Below are 14,239 nucleotides of genomic sequence, written 5' to 3'. Positions count from 1 at the left end.
ATTTCCAAAATAATTTTTAAAATTCCAAAATAATCCCATATTAATCATTTCATCTTTTAATTTTTAATTATTTTGTAAAAAAAAAAATTCTCAAAAATCGACTGACGTTATTGGGTATTATGTGTAGACCTGTGACAAAAAATCACCAAAGTCGAGGGGTGTGAATACTTTCTGAAGGCAATGTATGTCAATCGAACACATGTCACAATTTTAAACCGAGCTTCACAAAGCTTCACTAAGTAGTAGAGTCAGTCATAAGCACGAAGCCTTTTGATTTTGATGTCAAAAGGTCAACATGACCCAAATTTCAGAAATTGTAAATTTTTATCCGATTGACTTGAAATTTGAAGATCATTTGCATATTTAGTCATTGAATTCAAGCACAAATTATTTTTGAGGTCAACATAGGCTAAAAGGTCAAAATAGACCTAACGTCAACAACCTAGACGGGAGTTTCTAAAATCCTCAATTTTCATCTGATTCACTTGAAATTTGAAGATGATTTGCATATCAGGTCACTGAATTCAACCACCAATTCTTTTAAGGTCAAATTTGTTTTAAGGATTTTGCAAGTATCATGTTCTGTGCAGTCTTTCTTGTTTGTCTGTTTGTCTGTCTGTGAGCAGGAAATCTCTAAAGGTTGTGGATGGATTTGGACGAACTTTGGTGGACAGGTTGGGGATGTCTGACAATGACGAATCGATTTGATTTTGTTGAAGATCCGGATACTATAATTTTTAAGTGATTCTTCACCATTGAGTGATAGGACTAAAAATTAAATATAACACCATATCTCAACATGTTATGGACGGATTCAGACTGATTTTCCTTTTATCTCACTCCACCTGTTAATCAGTTGCCCTCTGTTATGCTGCTCGTCCGCAAGCCTCAATAGCCGTACTAAAAAAAGAGAAGACTCAACATGAGTGAATAATATCAGTACCTTGAGATGGTTCAGCACAAAGCAGAAACGTTATCTTCAATATCACATTACTTGGAGGAAGCCATGACAACTCATGGCAGGATATTCCAAAGTTGCTTGTTTCGTCGATGTCTTTCTTCTTTGTGCTTAGTCTCTATACAAATTCTTACATCATACCAGAGACAATTTAGCAACAAAACTTGTGAATTCAATAAATATGAATGAAACTAAAAATAACAACCCCACTTTAATGGTCATAAAACATCTTAACACCTAAAACACCAGCATTTGTTTTGTGATGTCTGTAACTCAAAATAAACTGCTACAACTACTATAAGTCATATGTTTATTCATTCCTGACATATTGAGTGGTACAATAGGAAAGAATACAATTACTTTAATATATAGGATTAACAACTTCAACAGAATGTGGAAATCATTAGCTACACTCCGTGAGGAGATTTTAAATTGGTATTAATCATTACTATCCGAAACCCGTGGAACATCCACGGAAGGGAGGATGTGGTGTATGGATAGAGCGTACCATTATGGATGGCATAGGGGAGCGCTCATGGGATCTTCTTCTTCCATTAAGCTCCAATTTTTTCTCTTTAAGTTAAGTCCAATCAGTCCTCTCTGCTCGAAGTGCTCAGGCCATGCCTTCCCGCTCTCATACTTTTATTTCCGTTCGGTGTAGAAAGAGATCGACATATCGTTCGTCTGTTTTCAGCTCGTTATCTTTAAGCTTCCTTACGTCTCGCCACCTGCTACACCTCTCTGAGTTACGAGGATTTATGCAACGCACCCCGAGTATCGCAACGTCACTCCATTTAACTTTATTAAAATGACGATAAAGACGTTTCCTTATATATCCTAATTTAAAATGTTCAAGGGAATAAAAAGACCATTTGGTTCACACCACCCATGTTCACACCACTCGACTGTCCAATCAGCGGACGGCTCGCTTCGCCTTCGCCCAGCAGACGCCAATATGATGGCGTCGTAAGATGGCGTCGTATCGGCAGTTAATCGGATGCTTTTGGGCCCCAACGTCGGCTAATTCAGATTTTTCGAGTATGTCTGTACGTGATAAACAAAGAGCGCGGTTCGTAGATCGTAAATCCATTAGTGCCGTGGGCATCGGGTCACTGGGTGCGGCGTAAAAGGGATAACAAAGTCGAGTCCTTACGGTATTATTATATAGATGTTTTGTTAAATTGGTTCACTGTAGGACTTCGCAAGCTATAATTAACCTCTTCTGATTTGCAGGGTATTCCACGAGGCACTAAGGATGAAATCGATGCAGTTATAGATCATGTTGTAACACATTGTTCAGCAATCCCATTTGAGAACTTCCCTTATTAATGATGCGGTGACCTCAAGTTTAAATCCCATGCTTTTTATTGAATTGTCCATTGCCTTCTAACTAAAGTTATATCAACCTATCTTCCAGTGACCCCTTCACCCAAGTCTCAAGATAAGGTCCAAATTGTACACTACGTTTCCTGGTTGGAAAACACAAGTTACTCAAAAAGGCCTGGTTGTGTGAAAGAGACAGAATACCTCTGCAAACTTTAGCCTCATGATAAAATGTGCAACTGGCATCAAGCATTTGTTTGTGGAAGTACTATTTAAAATGGACTATTCAATCTCTCCAAAATCGTTAGAATGACGTCTTGCGATAATTACGAAACACTGGTGGTGGTAAACAATTAATCATTCCATGTTACCTTGATTCAGAATCTCTGACACATTAGTATCTGACAAAACTTGGGCCATTACTAAAGGGGAAATCATTGGTATACTGTGCTCAAGGTCTTGAAATTCAATGAAGATCACAGGATGTAATTTAGATCGTTTTGGTTTGTGTACATTTTCCATTGTGTGAAAAGGTGCTCAGGCACATTATTAAGCCTTGGATATTATCAGATGCATCAGCATTCCATAAATTACAAACTCATTAACTACATCAAATGTTCCACTTGCGGAGCTTAGGAGGGAGATCTTCATCGGTGAAGTGCCGAGCAGCTCCTTCACCTGCAAAACAACCTCGTCTCTGCCCTGGGGTTGCCAAGTTGGACAAAGAAGTTTCCTTGCCTGGGATAAGGCTCAGGCAGCTTGGCTCAGAATTCAGACGACATAGCCTTCCCCCAGTTGCTATGGTTGCTGGAAAATCTCTGGAGGCGATGCTTCCAGGAGATGGCATCTCTCCATCATCAGAATATTGCCTCTGCCATGTGACACAGCCCTTGTTGTGATTTCCTCCAGCATGGTCATTCGCCAAGTGTCCTTGCGTCTCAGAAACCCCTCGAGGGCTTTGCAAATAACTGGCTCGTTCGCTCAGCTCGCGCACACTACCAGCCGGTGTAGGGACTTCAAACGTCGCATGAAACTGTGAGTAGTCAACGCGGAAGAATCCTTCCTCTAGGGACATGACCGGCAGGAAACGATGGCCCCAAAGTACCTCGTCCTCCGTATAAGATGTTCTTGCCTGGCACGTCATCCCTGTTCAGAAATAAATAACTTGTTAAGAATGATTTTGAAATGCTGGATGAATGGAAGCAAAAAAAATATTCACTTGATATAATCAGTGACGTGTCCAAATTTAATTACCTAGATTTTCAGTGACCAAAGTGATTTTTCCAGTGTCCAAATTTAAATGACACACACATCATTTTTAGGATGAAACATTGGGTTGTTGAATACATTGAGAAATCTAAAACAAAGACAGAGGTGGACAAAGGGGGAAGAACCAACTACTTTGTACACAACTGATTGGCACAAACGATTATACTGATTCACGCTACAGAAATTTACAGAAGGATATAACTGGTGACAATACAACGGTGGACGTGGTTTTCAGGTGGGAAAAATGGTGGAAAGGTGAGATGAAGACAGAAAAACACGAAATAACGAATCAGGTTCCGCTGAGACCATCAACAACAAAGCAAGTCCACAGAGATGTATTTATAAAACGAAACTCTCAAAGACAGCAGAGAACACAATAACGTTTAACGATTGTAAAAATGACGGTTACACAAGGGGAATAATAAATCGGATGATTGCAGGTATGAAGCCGTTCAACATTCTGAGGCAACATTCTGAGCCGAAGTTTCCAATGAGTTTGTAACACACAATACCAAAATGCTATAACAATACAGTCTGTCATCCATCAAAATTACTTGTCAATGTGTTTAGGTTTCTTGACTTAGTTATAAGAACAATGTATTGGCATCCCAGAGATTGTGTGTTTAAATCTGACTGAAAGTGGAATGGCATCCCAGAGATTGTGTATTTAAATCTGACTGAAAGTGGAATGGCATCCCAGAGATTGTGTATTTAAATCTGACTGAAAGCGGAATGGCATCCCAGAGATTGTGTATTTAAATCTGACTGAAAGCGGAATGGCATCCCAGAGATTGTGTATTTAAATCTGACTGAAAGTGGAATGGCATCCCAGAGATTGTGTATTTAAATCTGATTGAAAGTAGAATGGCATCCCAGAGATTGTGTATTTAAATCTGACTGAAAGTGGAATGGCATCCCAGAGATTGTGTATTTAAATCTGACTGAAAGCGACATGGCATCCCAGAGATTGTGTATTTAAATCTGACTGAAAGCGGATTGGCATCCCAGAGATTGTGTATTTAAATCTGACTAAAAGTGGAATGGCATCCCAGAGATTGTGTATTTAAATCTGACTGAAAGTAGAATGGCATCCCAGAGATTGTGTATTTAAATCTGACTGAAAGTGGAATGGCATCCCAGAGATTGTGTATTTAAATCTGACTGAAAGCGATATGGCATCCCAGAGATTGTGTATTTAAATCTGACTGAAAGTGGAATGGCATCCCAGAGATTGTGTATTTAAATCTGACTGAAAGCGACATGGCATCCCAGAGATTGTGTATTTAAATCTGACTGAAAGTGGAATGGCATCCCAGAGATTGTGTATTTAAATCTGACTGAAAGCGGAATGGCATCCCAGAGATTGTGTATTTAAATCTGATTGAAAGTAGAATGGCATCCCAGAGATTGTGTATTTAAATCTGACTGAAAGTGGAATGGCATCCCAGAGATTGTGTATTTAAATCTGACTGAAAGTGGAATGGCATCCCAGAGATTGTGTATTTAAATCTGACTGAAAGCGGAATGGCATCCCAGAGATTGTGTATTTAAATCAGATTGAAAGCAGAATGGCATCCCAGAGATTGTGTATTTAAATCTGACTGAAAGCGACATGGCATCCCAGAGATTGTGTATTTAAATCTGATTGAAAGCAGAATGGCATCCCAGAGATTGTGTATTTAAATCTGACTGAAAGTGGAATGGCATCCCAGAGATTGTGTATTTAAATCTGACTGAAAGCGACATGGCATCCCAGAGATTGTGTATTTAAATCTGATTGAAAGCAGAATGGCATCCCAGAGATTGTGTATTTAAATCTGACTGAAAGCGACATGGCATCCCAGAGATTGTGTATTTAAATCTGACTGAAAGTGGAATGGCATCCCAGAGATTGTGTATTTAAATCTGACTGAAAGCGACATGGCATCCCAGAGATTGTGTATTTAAATCAGATTGAAAGCAGAATGGCATCCCAGAGATTGTGTATTTAAATCTGACTGAAAGCGACATGGCATCCCAGAGATTGTGTATTTAAATCTGATTGAAAGCAGAATGGCATCCCAGAGATTGTGTATTTAAATCTGACTGAAAGCGACATGGCATCCCAGAGATTGTGTATTTAAATCTGACTGAAAGTGGAATGGCATCCCAGAGATTGTGTATTTAAATCTGACTGAAAGCGACATGGCATCCCAGAGATTGTGTATTTAAATCAGATTGAAAGCAGAATGGCATCCCAGAGATTGTGTATTTAAATCTGACTGAAAGTGGAATGGCATCCCAGAGATTGTGTATTTAAATCTGACTGAAAGTAGAATGGCATCCCAGAGATTGTGTATTTAAATCTGACTGAAAGTGGAATGGCATCCCAGAGATTGTGTATTTAAATCTGACTGAAAGCGGATTGGCATCCCAGAGATTGTGTATTTAAATCTGACTGAAAGCGACATGGCATCCCAGAGATTGTGTATTTAAATCTGACTGAAAGTGGAATGGCATCCCAGAGATTGTGTATTTAAATCTGACTGAAAGTAGAATGGCATCCCAGAGATTGTGTATTTAAATCTGACTGAAAGTGGAATGGCATCCCAGAGATTGTGTATTTAAATCTGACTGAAAGCGGAATGGCATCCCAGAGATTGTGTATTTAAATCTGACTGAAAGTGGAATGGCATCCCAGAGATTGTGTATTTAAATCTGACTGAAAGCGGAATGGCATCCCAGAGATTGTGTATTTAAATCTGACTGAAAGCGGAATGGCATCCCAGAGATTGTGTATTTAAATCTGACTGAAAGCGGAATGGCATCCCAGAGATTGTGTATTTAAATCTGACTGAAAGCGATATGGCATCCCAGAGATTGTGTATTTAAATCTGACTGAAAGTGGAATGGCATCCCAGAGATTGTGTATTTAAATCTGACTGAAAGTGGAATGGCATCCCAGAGATTGTGTATTTAAATCTGACTGAAAGTGGAATTGCATCCCAGAGATTGTGTATTTAAATCTGACTGAAAGTGGAATGGCATCCCAGAGATTGTGTATTTAAATCTGACTGAAAGTGGAATGGCATCCCAGAGATTGTGTATTTAAATCTGACTAAAAGTGGAATTGCATCCCAGAGATTGTGTATTTAAATCTGACTAAAAGTGGAATTGCATCCCAGAGATTGTGTATTTAAATCTGACTAAAAGTGGAATGGCATCCCAGAGATTGTGTATTTAAATCTGACTGAAAGCGGAATGGCATCCCAGAGATTGTGTATTTAAATCTGACTAAAAGTGGAATGGCATCCCAGAGATTGTGTATTTAAATCTGACTGAAAGTGGAATTGCATCCCAGAGATTGTGTATTTAAATCTGACTGAAAGTGGAATGGCATCCCAGAGATTGTGTATTTAAATCTGACTGAAAGCGATATGGCATCCCAGAGATTGTGTATTTAAATCTGACTGAAAGTGGAATTGCATCCCAGAGATTGTGTATTTAAATCTGACTGAAAGCGGATTGGCATCCCAGAGATTGTGTATTTAAATCTGACTGAAAGTGGAATGGCATCCCAGAGATTGTGTATTTAAATCTGACTGAAAGCGGAATGGCATCCCAGAGATTGTGTATTTAAATCTGACTAAAAGTGGAATGGCATCCCAGAGATTGTGTATTTAAATCTGACTGAAAGTGGAATGGCATCCCAGAGATTGTGTATTTAAATCTGACTGAAAGTGGAATGGCATCCCAGAGATTGTGTATTTAAATCTGACTGAAAGCGACATGGCATCCCAGAGATTGTGTATTTAAATCTGACTGAAAGTGGAATGGCATCCCAGAGATTGTGTATTTAAATCTGACTGAAAGCGATATGGCATCCCAGAGATTGTGTATTTAAATCTGACTGAAAGCGATATGGCATCCCAGAGATTGTGTATTTAAATCTGACTGAAAGTGGAATTGCATCCCAGAGATTGTGTATTTAAATCTGACTGAAAGTGGAATGGCATCCCAGAGATTGTGTATTTAAATCTGACTGAAAGCGGATTGGCATCCCAGAGATTGTGTATTTAAATCTGACTGAAAGTGGAATGGCATCCCAGAGATTGTGTATTTAAATCTGACTGAAAGTGGAATGGCATCCCAGAGATTGTGTATTTAAATCTGACTGAAAGTGGAATGGCATCCCAGAGATTGTGTATTTAAATCTGACTGAAAGCGACATGGCATCCCAGAGATTGTGTATTTAAATCTGACTGAAAGTGGAATGGCATCCCAGAGATTGTGTATTTAAATCTGACTGAAAGCGATATGGCATCCCAGAGATTGTGTATTTAAATCTGACTGAAAGCGATATGGCATCCCAGAGATTGTGTATTTAAATCTGACTGAAAGTGGAATTGCATCCCAGAGATTGTGTATTTAAATCTGACTGAAAGTGGAATGGCATCCCAGAGATTGTGTATTTAAATCTGACTGAAAGCGGATTGGCATCCCAGAGATTGTGTATTTAAATCTGACTGAAAGTGGAATGGCATCCCAGAGATTGTGTATTTAAATCTGACTGAAAGCGGAATGGCATCCCAGAGATTGTGTATTTAAATCTGACTGAAAGTGGAATGGCATCCCAGAGATTGTGTATTTAAATCTGACTGAAAGCGATATGGCATCCCAGAGATTGTGTATTTAAATCTGACTGAAAGCGATATGGCATCCCAGAGATTGTGTATTTAAATCTGACTGAAAGCGATATGGCATCCCAGAGATTGTGTATTTAAATCTGACTGAAAGTGGAATTGCATCCCAGAGATTGTGTATTTAAATCTGACTGAAAGTGGAATGGCATCCCAGAGATTGTGTATTTAAATCTGACTGAAAGCGGATTGGCATCCCAGAGATTGTGTATTTAAATCTGACTGAAAGTGGAATGGCATCCCAGAGATTGTGTATTTAAATCTGACTGAAAGCGGAATGGCATCCCAGAGATTGTGTATTTAAATCTGACTAAAAGTGGAATGGCATCCCAGAGATTGTGTATTTAAATCTGACTGAAAGCGACATGGCATCCCAGAGATTGTGTATTTAAATCTGACTGAAAGTGGAATGGCATCCCAGAGATTGTGTATTTAAATCTGACTGAAAGTGGAATGGCATCCCAGAGATTGTGTATTTAAATCTGACTGAAAGCGACATGGCATCCCAGAGATTGTGTATTTAAATCTGACTGAAAGTGGAATGGCATCCCAGAGATTGTGTATTTAAATCTGACTGAAAATGGAATGGCATCCCAGAGATTGTGTATTTAAATCTGACTGAAAGTGGAATGGCATCCCAGAGATTGTGTATTTAAATCTGACTAAAGTGGAATGGCATCCCAGAGATTGTGTATTTAAATCTGACTGAAAGCGATATGGCATCCCAGAGATTGTGTATTTAAATCTGACTAAAGTGGAATTGCATCCCAGAGATTGTGTATTTAAATCTGACTGAAAGTGGAATGGCATCCCAGAGATTGTGTATTTAAATCTGACTGAAAGTGGAATGGCATCCCAGAGATTGTGTATTTAAATCTGACTGAAAGCGACATGGCATCCCAGAGATTGTGTATTTAAATCTGACTGAAAGTGGAATGGCATCCCAGAGATTGTGTATTTAAATCTGACTGAAAGCGATATGGCATCCCAGAGATTGTGTATTTAAATCTGACTGAAAGTGGAATGGCATCCCAGAGATTGTGTATTTAAATCTGACTGAAAATGGAATGGCATCCCAGAGATTGTGTATTTAAATCTGACTGAAAGTGGAATGGCATCCCAGAGATTGTGTATTTAAATCTGACTAAAGTGGAATGGCATCCCAGAGATTGTGTATTTAAATCTGACTGAAAGCGATATGGCATCCCAGAGATTGTGTATTTAAATCTGACTAAAGTGGAATTGCATCCCAGAGATTGTGTATTTAAATCTGACTGAAAGTGGAATGGCATCCCAGAGATTGTGTATTTAAATCTGACTGAAAGCGGAATGGCATCCCAGAGATTGTGTATTTAAATCTGACTGAAAGTGGAATGGCATCCCAGAGATTGTGTATTTAAATCTGACAAAGCGGATTGGCATCCCAGAGATTGTTTATTTAAATCTGGCAAAGTGATATGGCATCCCAGAAATTGTGTATTTAAATCTGGCAAAGTGATATGGCATCCCAGAGATTGTGTATTTAAATCTGACAAAGCGGAATGGCATCCCAGAGATTGTGTATTTAAATCTGGCAAAGTGATATGGCATCCCAGAGATTGTGTATTTAAATCTGGCAAAGTGATATGGCATCCCAGAGATTGTGTATTTAAATCTGACAAAGCAGAATGGCATCCCAGAGATTGTGTATTTAAATCTGGCAAAGTGATATGGCATCCCAGAGATTGCGTATTTAAATCTGGCAAAGTGATATGGCATCCCAGAGATTGTGTATTTAAATCTGGCAAAGTGATATGGCATCCCAGAGATTGTGTATTTAAATCTGGCAAAGTGATATGGCATCCCAGAGATTGCGTATTTAAATCTGGCAAAGTGATATGGCATCCCAGAGATTGTGTATTTAAATCTGACAAAGCAGAATGGCATCCCAGAGATTGTGTATTTAAATCTGGCAAAGTGATATGGCATCCCAGAGATTGTGTATTTAAATCTGGCAAAGTGATATGGCATCCCAGAGATTGTGTATTTAAATCTGACTGAAAGCGATATGGCATCCCAGAGATTGCGTATTTAAATCTGACTGAAAGCGGATTGGCATCCCAGAGATTGTTTATTTAAATCTGACAAAGCGGATTGGCATCCCAGAGATTGTGTATTTAAATCTGGCAAAGTGATATGGCATCCCAGAGATTGTCGATTTAAATCTGGCAAAGCAGATTGACATCCCAGAGATTGTTTATTTAAATCTGACAAAGCGGATTGGCATCCCAGAGATTGTCGATTTAAATCTGACTGAAAGCGATATGGCATCCCAGAGATTGCGTATTTAAATCTGACAAAGCGGATTGACATCCCAGAGATTGTTTATTTAAATCTGACAAAGCGGATCGGCATCCCAGAGATTGTCGATTTAAATCTGACTGAAAGCGATATGGCATCCCAGAGATTGTGGATTGAAATCTGAATGAAAGCGATATGGCATCCCAGAGATTGTGTATTTAAATCTGACTGAAAGCGATATGGCATCCCAGAGATTGCGTATTTAAATCTGACTGAAAGCGGATTGGCATCCCAGAGATTGTTTATTTAAATCTGACTGAAAGCGATATGGCATCCCAGAGATTGCGTATTTAAATCTGACTGAAAGCGATATGGCATCCCAGAGATTGCATATTTAAATCTGACAAAGCGGATTGACATCCCAGAGATTGTTTATTTAAATCTGACAAAGCGGATTGGCATCCCAGAGATTGTCGATTTAAATCTGACTGAAAGCGATATGGCATCCCAGAGATTGCGTATTTAAATCTGACAAAGCGGATTGACATCCCAGAGATTGTTTATTTAAATCTGACAAAGCGGATCGGCATCCCAGAGATTGTCGATTTAAATCTGACTGAAAGCGATATGGCATCCCAGAGATTGTGGATTGAAATCTGAATGAAAGCGATATGGCATCCCAGAGATTGTGTATTTAAATCTGACTGAAAGCGATATGGCATCCCAGAGATTGCGTATTTAAATCTGACTGAAAGCGGATTGGCATCCCAGAGATTGTTTATTTAAATCTGACTGAAAGCGATATGGCATCCCAGAGATTGCGTATTTAAATCTGACTGAAAGCGATATGGCATCCCAGAGATTGCATATTTAAATCTGACAAAGCGGATTGACATCCCAGAGATTGTTTATTTAAATCTGACAAAGCGGATTGGCATCCCAGAGATTGTCGATTTAAATCTGACTGAAAGCGATATGGCATCCCAGAGATTGCGTATTTAAATCTGACAAAGCGGATTGACATCCCAGAGATTGTTTATTTAAATCTGACAAAGCGGATCGGCATCCCAGAGATTGTCGATTTAAATCTGACTGAAAGCGATATGGCATCCCAGAGATTGTGGATTGAAATCTGAATGAAAGCGATATGGCATCCCAGAGATTGTGTATTTAAATCTGACTGAAAGCGATATGGCATCCCAGAGATTGTGGATTGAAATCTGAATGAAAGCAGAATTATTTGGGATTTGGATTCTATGCTTCTGGAAAGAAGAGCTTGTCTGAGTTGAATTACATTGTTACATTCAGATTGTTGATTGAAAACCTTGGTCGTTCCCTGCCATCCACATCCCCAAGACAAATAATCTATATATAACGGAGCAAATGCTTGTATGTCTGGTCTATATGGAATATATCCATTGGTTGGAGAGATGACCTGACACCATCCACAATTGTAACCTGAAAAATAAAATCATCTGCCATGTTGGTGCTATAGTAAGCCTAAGACATCTTTGGAAGTGATATGTTCACATTTGCCATGTCTTCCATATAAGTTTTCCGTTCAGTGTAAAACAACCTTGGCGACTGTTAAACAGATTATCAAATATAGAAAGGTTGTGGTTGATAGGTGCCATGGACATTGTGAAAGCACAGTGCACGTCGGACTAATGCTTCAGGCCTCTGGCGTCAGGCTCTGGCCCAGTGCATTTGGAATTGTCCGAGGCTACTGTATATAACCAGAATGTGGTTATTATATGTGCATGTAAGCACTAGGCGTGTTTTTGCTTCATGTACGTAACCCAGGGTTATTTTTTTTTATTTTTGGGAATAATCGAGGCAGCGGTCTGTTGCCTATACACCACCCAAATAAATAAAAAAATTGATGCGTCAGAAGAAGGTGTCGCATGTTTGGAACAAGATCACTCGTAGAGGGGTGGGGGGACTCTGGTAGTAATAATAATAATCATCATCATCCCAAAAAGAGGAGCATTTCAAATTCGCCATCTGTGCATTATTCGTAGTACTACGATCAGAACCAAAAGGCAAAAGGAACCATTTGCATGAATAGCAAAGACATTTGTAAACAATGGACAAATACAAATGGTATATTTGATTTTAACCTGCGTTCCCAGAATCATGAGGGACAAGCTCAGATGAGAATAGACTATTCCTGTACATTAAATGCACCTCGTTTGTCCTCGTCATTCTCAAATGTACTCAGGCAGCTGCACATTATATTCTTCATCCTTCCCCTTTACAACACCCTCCCTTTTCATTCTCACCCGTCGTTTCCACAATGCCTTCAAGGATGACGACAATTTCGAACTGCTGCGAACGAAAGGTCCTTGCCGACAGGTTGTAGAAGGGGCTCCGTGAATTAATGACATGGCAGATCGTTAGTGGGGATACCAGGAAAAGCTGGTCAGCTCCTGTTCCAAATCCCACGTCCAGCTCGTGTTGGTCCAGAGCCAAGAACTCACCTTCCAGGGTCTGCCGAGACTGACAAAAGAGAGAATCAGTGGTCTGTCTCGTTATTTTTGTGGTGCATGTTTACAACCATATAATGTGTATCGAGATTTTGAGAGATTAAAATTAGTTTTTTAATCTCTTAAAATTTTTATTTAAAAAAAATTTTTTTTTGACACAAGTACAGATACATTCAACATACACCACTCTCTGCCAAATAAATAAATAGCATATCCTGTTGGGAGGGAGGGAGAAGTGCAGCAGTGCAGTTGTTGGGAGGGAGAAGTGTACAATAATTGATTAATTGTGGAATTAAAATAAATAAATAGGAATCGTAAAATAATTCTTAATCAATTGGCTAATAGCATACCTAAACCACCAGTGTTTCATTCAAAACTAACCTTTTGAAAAATAATTTTAATAATTTATTAATCGAAAAATTAAATAAAGAACTGATTAATTGATTAATCAAAAAATATTTAATTGATTAATCAATAAATCAAAAATATCCTTCATAGCCAAATAACTGGGTCACTGTCGTGTTCAAATATCAGCTTCCTAGCTTCCGACCAATTAAAAGGTACTTCAGATCTTGCCCAGAATAGAAAGGAAATAAATAAATGATTAATAATGAAAATAAATAAATAATAATCATAAACTAATTAAATTATTAATCAATTGGCTAATAACATTCGTAAACCACCACTGTTTCATCCGCATCTATAACTAAAAAAAAAAAAAATCAACTTAAGTTATTAATCGAAAAATTAAATAATTAATCGATTAATTGATTAATCAATAAATCAAAAATACCCTTCACAGCCAAATCACTTGGTCATTGTCGTGTCCAAATATCAGCTTCCCAGCTCAAAAGGTGCCTGAGATAAGGCCCAGAAGAGAAAGGAAATAAATAAGTACTTAATCAATCGATAATAATTAAGTAATTAATCAATTAATTGATTAATCAAAAAACAAAAAATATCGTTTTTTCCAAACGCACTTGCTCACTATTGAGCCGAAATTTCAGCTTCTTAGCTCAAAGGATGGCTGAGATATCGCCCAGCCAAACAAACAAGAAAACAAGAAGGAAAACAAAAAACAAACAAACAGAGAAAAAACTGAGTACACGTCATCGCGGCATTACTGGGACCCGTCAGTGTGCCCAGTGATGACGTCATGCAGCGCCTGGAGATGGAATAGGAAAGGAGTGGTGTACAATAGCATTTTGTTGTTTACATTTCAATACTTGCGATCACTAGTGCAA

At 38.6% G+C, this 14,239-nt stretch overlaps 1 protein-coding gene across 1 annotated transcript in view; it reads right to left on the bottom strand.

The window, feature by feature from the left end:
* Positions 1 to 1,252: 1,252 nt before the first annotated feature.
* The window catches only part of LOC137429457 (G protein-activated inward rectifier potassium channel 3-like), a 76,514-nt gene continuing 63,527 nt past the window's right edge, over positions 1,253 to 14,239 (bottom strand). The window contains exons 2-3 of the mRNA XM_078780555.1: positions 12,792 to 13,008; positions 1,253 to 3,427 (exon numbers count right to left, since the gene is read on the bottom strand). Coding sequence (XP_078636681.1) covers positions 2,892 to 3,427; positions 12,792 to 13,008 — 753 coding nt within the window. The 3' untranslated portion in view covers positions 1,253 to 2,891. The remainder of the gene's footprint in view (positions 3,428 to 12,791; positions 13,009 to 14,239) is intronic.

The sequence above is a fragment of the Myxine glutinosa genome, chromosome 6 (assembly GCF_964187855.1).
Source record: "Myxine glutinosa chromosome 6, kmMyxGlut1.1, whole genome shotgun sequence".
In the NCBI taxonomy this organism is placed as follows: domain Eukaryota; kingdom Metazoa; phylum Chordata; class Myxini; order Myxiniformes; family Myxinidae; genus Myxine; species Myxine glutinosa.
Note: the sequence above shows the minus strand (reverse complement) of the source record. Positions and strands in the feature narration are given on the sequence as shown.